The following is a 14,140-nucleotide window of genomic DNA, read 5'->3' as shown; positions in this document are numbered from 1 at the left end:
TTCCAGCACTTTGACTGCATCAGCCTGTTGTATTTTTGAGTGAGACCTCTATTTTCTCTGTGCAGGGTCTTTGCATGCATGGCAAACTTCTCCAGGTTAAGTTCATCATGGCCTTTCATTATACTTCAGTTTCAGCCACCCTGAAAGATGATTATTTCTTCCTTCTGTCACTCAGGGTTCCTCGTAACTTTTACGTATACCACTCGGCCTCTAATTTAGATCAGACTGTTTCAAATACATCATCTAAGTGGTGAAAATTTGTCCAGTTAGATTTGAATTTCACAGTGACAGTGTCTTCATTTTATTTTTAAAGATGGAAAATATGGCGGACAAATTACTCAGGTAAAGAGCATGTTTGACATATTTCAAACTGAGCTCGATTTGGAAACCATTGTAAAATGGATAGCACAGAGCATTTGTGCTATTGAGGAAGCTCCTTAATAATCCAGTCCTCACGTATTAATTCAGAGAGTATTACAAAAGCTCAACTGCAGGCTCCACAGAGAGTTCCCAGTAGGGAAGAACAGAGAGCCGTGCTTGGTCCCAAGCACTTCAGAGAATACAAAGGGAAGTGAGGGAGTGCTAGGTCTACACTGCTTTCCACGCCTGAGCTCTAGGCGTTTCTCAGGGGTCGCAGAACAAGGAGAGCTCGATGGTGAAGTGCAGGCCCTGGAGGTCAGTCACAGCCCCAGGGAAGCCTTCCTGGGTTTGTTTTGAACATGTTGTTGAGGATGGTGCTTTTCGAAGCACCTCTCAGTGGCTCTCTAATGAAGACCCACAGGAGAGGTTTTGCTTAGGACTTTGCATCATGAATGGTGCTTCACCCAATGTGTTTTGTTGTATAATCACTGAGAACCTTCTCACTATTCCTATTTCCTTTTCACATTGGTGGCTACAAACAGAGCCAGTTTGTGACCGCTTTTGTCCTGTGTGTATCGTAGTACATGCAATTCATTTGTGCATGAACTCTAGTCTAGGATCCATCTAACAGTTCCACTCTTTTTTTACCCTGTTTTGTTTTCACTGATTTAAAATTTTTTTTAGTATGAAATTTCCAAACATACTTAAAAGTAGAGAAAATAATACAATAAGCCTTCATGTAGTCATCCCCCAGGCTAAAGTTGTCAAGATTTGCCATATTTGCATCGATTCCTTTTATTTTTTTTTGTTCATGGCCGGAGAATTTTGAAGCAAGTCTTAAATATTATGCCATTTTATGCTTATATACTCCCATGTGCATCTTTAAGAATTTTGGACAGGTTTTAAAAATCCACAAGGACATTATCATACCTTACAACATTGTTAATAATTCCTCAGAATCATCTAACTCAATCCATAATCAAATTTTCCATGTTATCTCAGTTATGTCTTTTTATAGCTTACTTGAATCAATCAGCATCCAAAGAGGGTCCACATATCACATTTGGTTGTATGTGTCAATCCTCTATTAATTAATAAATAGTTTCTCCTCCTTTATTTTTTCTTTGGCATTTATTTATTTGGGGAAAAATCATGCTTCTTGCAGAATCTGTCACATTTTGGACTTTGCCGATAGCATCCTTGTGGTGTTATTTGAGATATTCTCCCATACTCTGTGTTTCCTCTAGCTTGGTCAAATTTTTTAATATGAATGTTTCATTGTTAGTATTGTACAATTTCTATAGCATTTTATCAGGAGGCACATAATTCCTGGTTGTCTTTCTTTTCATAATTGACCCACCCCGTTCTTGTTTTCCCTCATAGACAATAATATACATTGTTTTTTAAAAATTTATCCTTCCATTTATTTTAATATATGTAAATATTTATCTCTTATTCTAAGATTAAAGGTAGCAATCTTTTTTTTTTTTTTTTTTAAAGGTAGCAATCTTTATATACATTTGCCCTTTGGTTATTTCTTTTTACTTTTTTAAAGTTAGGAGTATATCTTGGCAATTGCTCTATAACATCTTATAGGGACAATTCTCAGCCCTTTGTTCAGCTCTATAGTTCTCCATTGGGTGGATATTCCATATTTTATTCATCTAGTCCTTATTCATAAGCATTTAGGTTGTTTCCAATCTATGGCTACTATAAATAATCTTAGAATGAATAGCTTTTTGTGTACATGATTTTCAGTTTTTACCAATATGTTTTAGGCATCGATTTCTAAACATAGGATTGTAAGTTAAAGAAAAATGCATGTGTTATTTTATTTCATATTTTTGGCTATTTTAAAATAGACAATATTGTTATATTTTATGTATCTTTGAGGGCTATTTTGATCTTTTTTTCAAGAAAGTTGGAGCGTATATTAATTTCTATTTTCATTATTATAATAATACTTGATGAGGCACTAAATAAAATAAATTTATGATTGTATGTATATCTAGCATTAAGACTCTGATGTGAAAATTAATATTAATTAGGTATTATCCACATACTTCTCTCTCCCTCCAGTCCACCAAACTGAACACCATAATGCCTGGCGCCAGAACAACCTTTCCCTCCCCTCCCCCATGCTCTCCCCATCCTCCCACTTTAGAAGTGTCATTGTCAGCCCGGTTTCTACACTTTTGTGAGAATGGGTCAAAAAGGATTCCATGGCAGAGAAAAATGACCTAAGGAGAAAGGTAGGGATGAGAGATGAGGAAACTGAGGCCACAGAGACTGGAGGTGGGTGATGTGGTAGAGAGGTGGAGGTAGCAAAGGAGAGGTACCAGAGGACACAGAGGTAGAAAGTAGAAGAGAGAAACAAAGAAATATGAGAAATGTTGCTACAGCTTGTGACTGATCACTTTGTCTCCTTTTGGAAAAGCGGGTGAGTAAAATTCTTCTATAATTACTTGTTTGGTTCTTGTAGTATGCATCTTAGACATGTAGAGATGGAACTATGTGGACTATAACATCAAGCCTTCATAATGTAAACACCTAATGTGTTTACAGATAAAACTAGATTGAAATTTGACTTGGCTGTCAGTGTGAAATCAGTTATGTGCAAATTAATATGTTGGTACCAGCCTTTGTGCTAAATGAAGCCCATCCATGTACCTACAATGTAAGTATGTCTCTTTCTAGTTATAAGGCAAGGCTGTGGACAGATGTTTACTATATCCTAATGCTTAAATCCAAGTCTTATGGAATGAAACTGGATGAATCACTGGCAAACTTTCTAAAAAAACAAACCAATGGAAAATAAAGCCTTACTCTAAGTGCAGCCAATGTATTAGCTAAACAGAATAAGCCAAGCTGTCAAAACTTTAAGTATGGCTGTCCTCTAAGGAGAAACTGAGGTCAGGTTGCCCATGGTCAAAAAGCAGCCACTTTTGCCCTGCTTGGAATTCTTTCATAGGAAAGGCACCTTCTGGGTTTGGTCCCTGCCAGCCCCAAGGGCTGGCTGGGAATCTATTCCCTGAGGGGAGTGCTTTGTAAGTCTCTATTTAGCTGATCTCCATCTATGGAAAACCTGGAGCCTGAATTCAGGATTCTTTTCCCCAGAGGTGACTTGCAGTTTAATTTTCAGTAGCCTGGGGAAATTATAGATCTATCTCCTACCTAAATGTGCAAAAACAATCAAAGAACACAATTACCACAGCTCCAGGAATTAAGGATGGTGGTAGACCATTTGTGAATGTCTTGGAAATTTCCTACTAAGGATGTAGAGAAAGTATATTCTTGGAGGAAACAGTGGAAGAATCTTCTCAGTGCAGGCAGGATTGTAACTCATTCATCGAACACCATCTTCTTTTAATACTGTACTCCATATGTTAGTGAGTAAGCTGGAGGAGGAACCTGACCTCAAAGTTCTCACCTTTTCTTGGAGAAGACAGATAATCCTGCCATCACCTGGCACAGTGGTTAACAGAGTGGGTACTGTCATCAGACTGCCCAGGTTCAAATCCCTCCTTTGTCACCTTCTGACCAAGTGACCCAGAACAAGTAGTTGAACCATTTGAAGGCTTATCATTCATGAAAGGCAGAAAAACATAGAGTTAATGTGAGGATAAAATGTAAATCTTTAGCAGGGTGCCTTTTTGGCATATAGTAAGTGCTCACTGAATGCTAGCAATCCTTGTAAATGTGGTATGGAAAATGTGGGCTGCTATAGATACCACAGGAACTCCCTTCCCCTGTCCCAGTATATAGGAGTGAGCATATCAGGCTGAGTAAAATGGTGTTCTATGAAGATAGAAATAAGGCATTTCAGGTGGAATAAAGAGCAAGGAGAAAGAAAAAGGTGGGATTCCAGGTCCTGTTCTGGGAAAAGAGAGGCACCAGCTAGGTGGGTTGAAAAAAATGGGTAAGGTGGTGAGAGCTGTGCTTGGTGAGTTACACTGAGATGGGATCACTGGGGAACTTGAGTGCCACGCAGAGTCATTAACCCCGTGTGGTGGCACCAAAGCACAGAGCAGGGCTTGATTCCCACACTGGTGCATCCCTCTTTTGTAGACTCTGTTGAGTTTACTTGAACAGAAAAAGCTTGGAGGACACATTGATTCAGGTAAAAAATAACCTAGAGGTATCTGGATTAGAGTGTGATTATTTTATAACTTTGGTCATTGAAAAGACAGCCATCAGTCCTTATTTTTCAGAAAATATTTAATAAGTAAAAATTATGGGCATAGCAATATATCTTCATTGGGAAAATAGTAAGTAACTCCTTGTATATATTTTGGAGACTCTAGAGAGGTTTTGAGGAAGAAAATCCTGCCTTTATTATTATATGAAATATAAAAGCTATAGGTGTTTCATGTAATTATGGGTCCACAAATTGTTAGGGCAGGGAGAAAACTTAAAGACATAGAGTACAATTTACGATTTTAGGGACGTGGAAATGTAGGACCAGGCAGGCCAAGTTTCTAGGTCACAGAAAGTCAGTGACAGAATGCAGAATTTTCTCTTTCTTGTTCTTTCCACATGATTCTTGCTAATACTATCACTCCCCCTACAGTTCTGAGAGTTCATATATGTAGATAGGCACTGAGTATCATATTTACACCTAAGACAGACCTATGTATATGCAGGGGTATGTGGCACCACTTAGTCAAGTGAGGTTCAGGTTGCTTCCAGGAGCGTAGGTCCCAGGTGTTTGAAATACAATTTAGTCAAACAGTGGCAAAGAATCCAAAGAAAAGTTTAAAGGTACCTCCTAAGCTGGAAAGGTTGTGGATGCCAAAGCCCTAAGGTGGCTGTCATGTGGGGCAATGCCTGGGTCACTATAACCCATGAGCTCACTCTGGGGAAGACTTGGCTGCTTCTGGGCTGGTGTGTTTATATGCTTGGGCCTTCTGGACCCGTTTCCCACGGCACTCAGATAAGGAGTTTCCAGTCCCTTGGCTTTCTATTGGTGGAGCTTGTCAAGGCTCCCTGAGCTGGGGCTTGACTCCTGGTATCTGATAGAGCGGAAATGCAGCTTCTGGATCTGGTGCCTCAGACAGCTGGCAGGAAAACTGACTTGATACTTGCCTTGTGGGCCAGCCTCCCAGTCCCAGTCTATTGCCAGGTCTAGCCTCAGGCCTCACTTTCCTGCTTCTCTTCTGGGCTCTCTCTGGCAATGAACATCCTGCCGCCCAACTCCAAGGTAGGTGTGACCTATATCCATTTCGGGATAGGCTCTCTCTCCCTAGAACATCTTTCTTTTATTCATACAGGAGTCACACTCTGGGCCTAGAATTGGGTGCTGGGGAAAGTATTAACTTCTCTGGGGCACCAAAGAGAGAGAATCTGGAATCTGAAGATTCTCAGCTCCCAAGTGGCTAATAAGTGAGGAACCCTTTACTCCTTTGCTCCTGAATCAGATCTACAATGAAATTAACTTAGATCCTTGAAAGATAATGTTGGCTTCTAAGAGAAAGTGAGAGCAGTTTTTAATAAAGTGGGAACAGCTGTGAAGAATGCACCTGTTTTTTTCCTTGCTCTTTTGTTTTGTTTTTATATTGCACATGACTCTCCAATTTTGTTCACCTCTATTAAATATTGCAACCAGAAAGTTACCTTTAAACTCTCAAATTAACCTCTAAACCAAAGCCAGTCAAAAGTTGAGGCCCTAGAAAGATGACTATGGGAGAGTAAATTCTCCCTATTTTTTCCACTGAATTTCAAAAATTACTTCTTTATAATTAATTCATCGTTGGGAGGCTGGGCATTAGAATGTGATATCCAACAATGCACTCATACATTATTCACTCAACAAATATTTATTGAATATCTACTACATGTTGAGCAATATTCTAGATGCTGGAGATCCCTATGGTCTTTTATTTTTATCAACACTATAAAATTTACCTGAACACTGGTTGAGAAAGCAGGTTGAAGAATAATTTGTCTTTGTGCCTCCATAACCTGTGTAGCGTTTAGCAAATAAGAATTACTAAGTGGACAGATGTTGAATGAATGAAACTTTATTTAACTTTTGTTTTTCACCAGGATTGTCCAATTCTTTTAATAGGAAATTCTTTTGGTCCGAGAAGCTAGGCATCTGGATAATGGCACTACTAATTACCCACGTATCATGTGTATACTATGTATTTCAAATATAGACATTTGTTGGTAAATATATGTGAGGCCGAAAAAGAACAAATTCAGACTGTTTTATATTTATAAGGTTTTCAGTACAATGATGGGAAGATGCATGGAAAAACTCAGACCACAAAGGGGTAAGTTAGAAGCCCATAGGTACCTCTAGGTGCATGGGTTCATGGTTTTAAAGGAGAGGACGATGAGCAAAAGAACAAAAAAATTATTTATTTACTTTCTATCATGGAAATTTTCAGCGTAAAAAAGTAGAGAATAGTATAATAAATGTCCATATACTCACTACCCAGTGGCAACAATTACGAACTCATGGTTAATTATGTTTCATATGTACCCCCACTCATATTATTTTAAAGGACATCTCAGATATTGTGTTAAAGAAAATGTTTTAGAGACGACTGGTGGTTGTTGAAGCTGGGCGATGGGTAGGTGCGGTTTCATTTTCCCCCCACTTTTATATGTGCTTGAAAGTTTCCATATACAGATAAACAAATAAAGACTGTTGCTTTTGCCATTACAGAAAATTATGTCAGTGAATAGGATAAATAGTACTGTCTTTCTCCAAAAGCTGTGTTTCAGTTCAATATGAGGTATTCTTAGAAGCTTTCTTGTTTAAAGAATAAAATAAGCAGTGGTGTTCTGGCAATGCAGACTCTAATAAATTATTTAAATAGAAGCTTCTGTCAGAGAAACTGCACCACATTTCCTCCTCTCTAAAAGTATTAATATTTATGGATTGCTTACTGTGGGCTGGCACTTTGTTAAGTGCTCTGTATCGGAAGGCACAGGGAGTGGAGAGTGAGAGTAGAGAGTGAGAGGTTGGCATACAGCCAAGAAGAGCTTTCTAACAGCCGAAAGGTAGATAAATCCTCTGCCTCTGGAGAGAGTGAGCTCAATGGCCCTGGGGTGTTCACACTCAGGCTGGTTTACTGCTGGACTGTCAACAGGTGTCCATGATTACCTGGACTTCGGTAGTAACCTGAATCCTGTATCACTTGGTCTGTCTGAAGGTCGACAGTGAAAAGTTTTCTCACTCTAAGTGAAGAGTCCTATTCACACTAAATTAAAAGCCGATTATCTTATGCCTGTTTTAGGTTTCATATGTGATGAATCAGTCACTGGTGCATCTAATCAGGATTGGACTAGGTAATTTCCCAGAACCCTTCTACTCCTTGATTCTGTTCTATATACTTTTATTTCCAAGTTACATGGTAAAGGCTCAGCCAAAGTAATTGAATGCAAATGTGATCCGGGGTTACTCTGTGCTGCTATGAAACACACATTTGCTGTCCAGAGCAGTTCCTTCTCACTTGCAAGGTTGAGAATCAGACTTTTTCTTCATTGCTGTTCTTCCCATGGTTGTTGGAGGGAGGGCAGTGTGTGGCATGAGAGAATTTTCTTTCTCCTCCACCCTTTAGTTTCTTCTTCCCTTCACCTTGATGAGTAGAGGGTCTCTAATCTAATAGAATGAAGGGACAGAAACATTGCTAATGAATCATAGCAGATTCAAACACACCTTTGAATGTATTTGAATCAAATATACCTTTTTTCTACTGATACTGACCACCTACAATTTTCTGCAATCAGTAGAAAAAAGGCGTATTTGCTTTTAGATGCTCCACTTTGAAGACTAAATCAAGGCCTTAAAGATAAAGCGGAAGAGCTGAAGAGATAGAAGACAGAAAGAATATCAGAGAGAGAAGGGAAAGTTCTGGACACACATCTTAGGTGGATTCTCAGTGTTCTAATGGGTGACTTGACAGAAAAGTAAAGAGAAGTTGTGCCCTGTCCTCTGAACTCCATGAGTATGATATTCAACCACAGTAAGGCTTTCTGATAATGTACTATGCCCTTATGCCTTTCAGATATTCCGTGAAAAACCATCTTGTTAGAGTTGAACAACTGCATATCTTTCTAAGCCCGCCTCAGGAAACCCACTTCCAGGGTAGAGGGGCCACAATTCATTCTTGAAGAAAATACATTTCCAGTGGCTGCCTGGCAATAGGAGTCTACATAAGGTTCAGTTCTTATGACATAGGTCATAAAATGCTCTGAGTTAGTCTGGGTCACCTGGCTGATTGATGGCATTGGACCTGGAATGGATGGGACTAATTAATTATTATATCCAAGTACCTAGTATTGAGCCTGGCACATAGTAGTTAAGAATTCAGTTTTTTGAATGAATAAATTAAAAATTTGCTGCTTCCCCATGTGTAATGTTGCTAGGCCTTGCCCCTGCTTTAAAATAAGGGGAAAGAGGCTTTCTTTTATTTTGAATCAAATATCCTGAAAATGGAGACAATAGTTTTTGAGGACTTGATAATTTTTCTCAATGCTCCATCTTTTTTTGTTTGTTTGTTTACCTCCTTTGTCAATAGCTATATCACATTTCCTGGTAAATGGCTCTCTCAAAAACCAGGTCATGTGCTCAAAATAAACACAAAGGAAAACAGAGTTTGTGGGGATAAGAGTTCAAGAGCTTGAAGACTGGGACAGTTTAAGTTTTAGTCTGTGGCTGAGACAAGTGGGGCTGAGGCATGGATGTAGCTCTGATAGTGCCTTGAGCAATGGCACAGAAGAGAAGCTCAATGGTGGTAATGAGGGAAGGAGAAAAAGGAAAGGAAAGGATTCTTATACATCAAGATTGGGTATGCAGAAGTGGGTGGTAGTGGTGGGCTAGGTATCTGTGATGCTTTCCTTTGCTGTGTTCAAGGTGAGCAGCCTTACCGTTCCTTTCTGCTAACGTTTTGGAGTTGAGTTTGCTGGATTTAGTTTACTCTTCAGCTATTTTTCCTCTCTGATCCTTAGTTTATTGTTTTGCAATATAATATCAATCTCTACTTACACCATAGAATGTGACATAACTTTCTCAAGGCGCTAAGCTTTTTGGAGGATAAGGAAAAATGATCAGGCACTGTGGTAGACAGACTCCAAAGATGACCACCACTGATTCCTTCCCTCCCTGGAGGCACATGCCACTTCCCCATCAAGAATTGAAGTTTATTTCCCACTTCCTTAAATTTGGCCTTGTGATTGCTTTCACCAATAGAATATGATGAGAACGATGTTCTGGGATTTCTGATCCTTGGTTAAAGAGTACTGGTAGCTTTCATTTCCTTCGTCTTGGGATGCTTCTTCTTGGAAATCAACCACTATGCAGTGAGGAAGCTTAAGCAGCTAAGTTGAGAGGCCTAAGTGGGGGAGTATGTAATAGTGAATAAGGCATTCTGAAAGTCCACAAGAAGCAGGAGCACTGTGGAGAAGGAAGACAAACCTATATCTATAGTAATTGTCTACTCCAGTGAGAACAAAGGTCTACTCCTTCCCTGTTAGAAATGGTCCAGTGTAATCAAACTGCCACTAGATGGTTTCTAGTTCCCTATAGAATTGTGTCCTTATCAAGGATTAAGCATTGATCTCTGGTATTGACATTTGGACACTCAGCAGTGGACTTAGAGAATACTCTGTTATCATTGTAATATTCCGTATAGCATTGCTTCTACTGGGAACTCATTTTAAAGCAAATGAAATCTGGCAATGAGCTCATGTTCAAGTAATTCATTCAGCTTACTGTATTCCCTATCTTCCTGAAGCAGCTGGCCTGACCGAGCAGTTGGATGGCCTTTAGGAGATTCAGTTTTAGAACCATCTAGGTGATGGCACTTTGCAGGGCTAGGCTAATGTTCTGTAGGATGTGACATATACTCTGAATTAGCAACCAAGATTCGATGCCATTTTTCCCAGCTCCAAGAATTGAGTTGGAAAAGCTCTCTCAAAATGACCTCTCAAAATACACTAGTGATTTAGATTTTTTGTATTTTATTTTTCCTTTGCTTCCTGTTCCTACCACTTTGGACTCAGCTGAGCTAGTGGTCTTGGTTCCCAAGGGAGAAATATTTCCATCAGGGAACAAAACATTGGAAATTGAAGTGGAAATTGAGACTACTACCTGGGCTCTTTGTACCAACAAACCAACAGATTATGGAGGAGCTTACTATTTAGGCTCAGCAAGGATGGAACATTCTGGGAAGGAAAATTCTTAATTGTGGAACTGTCAGGCACATTTAGGTCCTTGGTCTCTGGGCACTGAGTGCCAGTAGAAACTTCTAGTCATTGATCTAGCTCCAAACATATCCCTCCCTTTTCCCAAATGCCCCTTAGGAATATGATATTGACCCTAGTCAAGAATTATTTTTCATTAGTGCACCATTTCCAGAGTGACAATGTTTATTTTTGTAATATTTTGATGAGCAACAACAGAATAATAAGCTTTATAAAATAATTCTTATCGAGCCAAACAACAAATTAGAGAAACGTTTTTCTTTCTTTTTTTTTCTCTCTCTCTCTTTTTTTATCACTCTTATTTTCTAGTTGGAGATTTATTTTTAAACTATTTTATGGATTTAAATTATGATCACAAACTTCAAGAAATTGGCCACAGTGAGGCCATTGACTTTAAAGATGTCTAGATTGGCAGTTTCAAAATCATGGATTTCAGGGTATCAGAACTCATTTGATATAGAGCAAGTTGCAATACCATAGAGTTATTTGTCTTGATAGAAATACTATTTTATTAGATAAAATATTCTGCTATACAGAAGGATGTATTACACTGGCCTCTGCATAGCAAGCTCAGGCTCTAAATTAAACTTAATTTGTGCCAATGGGGATTGCATCAGCTGGTTACACACACACACGCACACACACACACATAATACACACAACTCTGGTGATTCTTACTTTCTGTGTTCTTGTTTTTCATCATAATGTTTATTGTAGCAACAAATGCAAAATACTTCTAGAGAATTTGTTCCTGGTGTTAGGTAATACATTCTGGCTCCATTACGAATTCTATAACCTTTTCTCAGCTTCACACACTTTCTGAGAATGTTCTCAGCACCCACCCATTCTCACCTTGGCCCGTGACTACAGCCTGAGACATCTCCCATCACACTTTGGAGGCTGGTTAAGTCAGTTTACTTCTCTGGACATCGACTGCCTTATTTCGGAGGCAAAAATACTGACTTGAAGGATCAAAAATTTAATGAGCTTAAAAATCCTTCTCAGTGTTAGCATGCAGTGGCTCAGATTTAATTTGTTCTTCTTACTCTGTACAGTACAAAGTTTGTGAAGTGACACCTCCGCCAGAGCTCTTTAGCTACAAAGCAACCCCCCAGGAGACAGACTTCGACTCCAGGCACTTCATTAGAAACTTCCCTCCTCCATCCAATGGCCTCTATCCTACCTCCTGCTTTTAAAAATTCAGGTTTCTAAGTACAAGGTTCTTTGAAACCATATACAGCCACAGTCAGGGGGGACCTCAGCATTGCCATCTACTCTAATTCTTCAATGAACAGATGGACTGAGGCCAAGAGAAATGATTTGCTCAAGGTCATAGAGCCAGCAAGTAGCAAAACTGAGGTACATAATTCCTGACTTTCAGTCCAGTGCTCTTTCCACTGAACCCAGGTGCCTGTCATCAAATGATTATGGCTTCACAGGAATGGTGTACCTAGAGATGGCTTTATGTACTCTAGTTTCTTTGGCAAGCTAAATTTCTCTTTTAATTCTAAAATATTTACGCTGAGCATCAGGGGTCTGTGGACACTGTTGCTCCAGTAATCCAGCAGTAGAGGTGGCATCCACAGTAGGAACAAGGAGACTGGGCGCATCAAATAATACTCACTCATCTTCCTGGGAACTGTGGCCTCAGTGTGCTTTAGTGAACCATTTGCTGAATGATATGAATTTCAATTCTTAGAGTCTGAAATGGTCAAATCCAGTGATGAGATGGTAGAAAGGCACATTTATTTAGCAAATATTTTGTTCCAGATTCCATGCTGGCTAAGTGTAGTGATTAAGCTGGGACTTTGAAGACAGTCATATAGGTTCAAATCCCAGTTTCATTATTAGTTGTTGAATCTTGGGTAAGTTATCAAACCTTTCTGTGTTAGCTTACATATCTGCAAAATGGAGCTGCAAAATGGAGCTGCAGCTGCTACCTAGAGAGGTTATTAAGTTGAAATAAATTAATATGTATTAAGCACTTAGGACAATGCCTGATATCTAGTTAACTGCTGCATAGTGATAGCTATTACTATACAAATTTAAAATATATTCATATAAAACACCAATACATGCTTTGCCAGAATGAAATGACATACATTAAATACATTAGAATAGCTAGCTACCTATGAAGATACAAGGAAATTACACTCCCTCACCACCCCCGCCCTCCCAAAAAACCCAGGCAAGTAATTCTAGAGTCCCTGCTTTTAATCATTACAGATGCTGCTTCTTTATTCAAGGCATCAAGCATTCATGCAGAGGCAGGAGGAGCACTTGGAAGATGGTCTCCTGCATCAGATGGAAGATTTAGGCTTTTCTTTTTCACCTCTTAACTTTAGGATCTGCGGGTCATACTGTTTAAAGAGCCTGCTCAGATTCTTCTAGCTACACTAAGCTTCTGCAGAAAGCAAGGAGATATGTTTCCAACTGTATCATCTCTGATGCCTGGAATGCAGGTCCATGAGCTTCATCAATAAGTTTTATACAAATAGGTAGCAAAAGTGTAAATGTGAGAGGCTGAAAAAAAAACTTAATGCCCAAAATAGAGGACTAGCTAAATAAATTATGCTCAACAATATAACAGAATATAGGAAGACTACAAGATGGAATAATATTAAAAACCTAGAAAAATATTCATGATATATTACTATTCATGATATACTACAGTGTGGCATGTAAAATGTGTGTGTATATATAAACATACATGCACATACATATGGACACACACATACATGTACAGAAAATGGCAGGCAAGTGATTATTTTGAGCATGGGTATTAGAAAGAGTCTTACTTTTGGATTATTTTATCTATATTTTCCACTTTTTCTACAATAAATCTGTATGACATTTATAAAGGTAAAATAATTTATTAAAAGGTAGCAGGAGAAGCACCCATAGTAAAGGCTGTTTTTCCCATGGATCTCGTGCTCCTCTTCTATAATCGAGTTGAAAATTATCTTTTCTGTTCCTGCCAGGCTGATGCAATGGCTCCCACCTTTGTGCACAGGTGGCTGCTCTTATATATGGCTGTCGCAGCATGGATCCCATTGCATTCTAGTTATTAGGTACAAACCCAGTTATAATCACTGGGCAGAGAGCCTGGCATATGAGTATGTATGAATTAATTAAAGAATTAGTAGGGGCTCAACAGCTTGGATTTGGATACAAGTTCTGCCATTTATAAGCTAGGCGAATCCCAGGCTTCTGATCTGTACAGTGTCAATAAAAATCATGGGTCAAGAGACCTCCAACAGTTTTTGTAAATGGCAAAGTGCTGGTCACAAGAAGGGTAGGGGTGCAGAGAGTGAGTTTATTATTATTGCTGCATCTATTAACGGGTCTAATCTTCCCAGCTCTTATTTCTCTTTGGCTCTCTAAGGCATCGTGGTTACCATAGCAGCCAGATCCTGATGATGCCTCCAGGGGCAACAAGGTGAAGCTAAGCCAGCTCCCAGGTCCTTGCCTTCACATGCCCTTTCTTTCGTAGGGCCAGAGTAAGATGGTCTGAAGCTCAGCCTCCTTTTAGGACCCCCACTCTATCTCTGGTCACTTAGACCCA

General features: G+C 39.2%; 1 protein-coding gene across 1 annotated transcript in view; it reads left to right on the top strand.

Annotated features, from left to right (window-relative positions):
* The first annotated feature begins 322 nt into the window (after positions 1-322).
* The window catches only part of RTP1 (receptor transporter protein 1), a 16,292-nt gene continuing 2,474 nt past the window's right edge, over positions 323-14,140 (top strand). Inside the window, exon 1 of the mRNA XM_011383434.1 lies at positions 323-342. Coding sequence (XP_011381736.1) covers positions 323-342 — 20 coding nt within the window. The remainder of the gene's footprint in view (positions 343-14,140) is intronic.

The sequence above is a fragment of the Pteropus vampyrus genome, unplaced genomic scaffold (assembly GCF_000151845.1).
Source record: "Pteropus vampyrus isolate Shadow unplaced genomic scaffold, Pvam_2.0 Scaffold14, whole genome shotgun sequence".
Taxonomy (NCBI): domain Eukaryota; kingdom Metazoa; phylum Chordata; class Mammalia; order Chiroptera; family Pteropodidae; genus Pteropus; species Pteropus vampyrus.
This window is presented reverse-complemented; position numbering and strand designations above follow the sequence as displayed.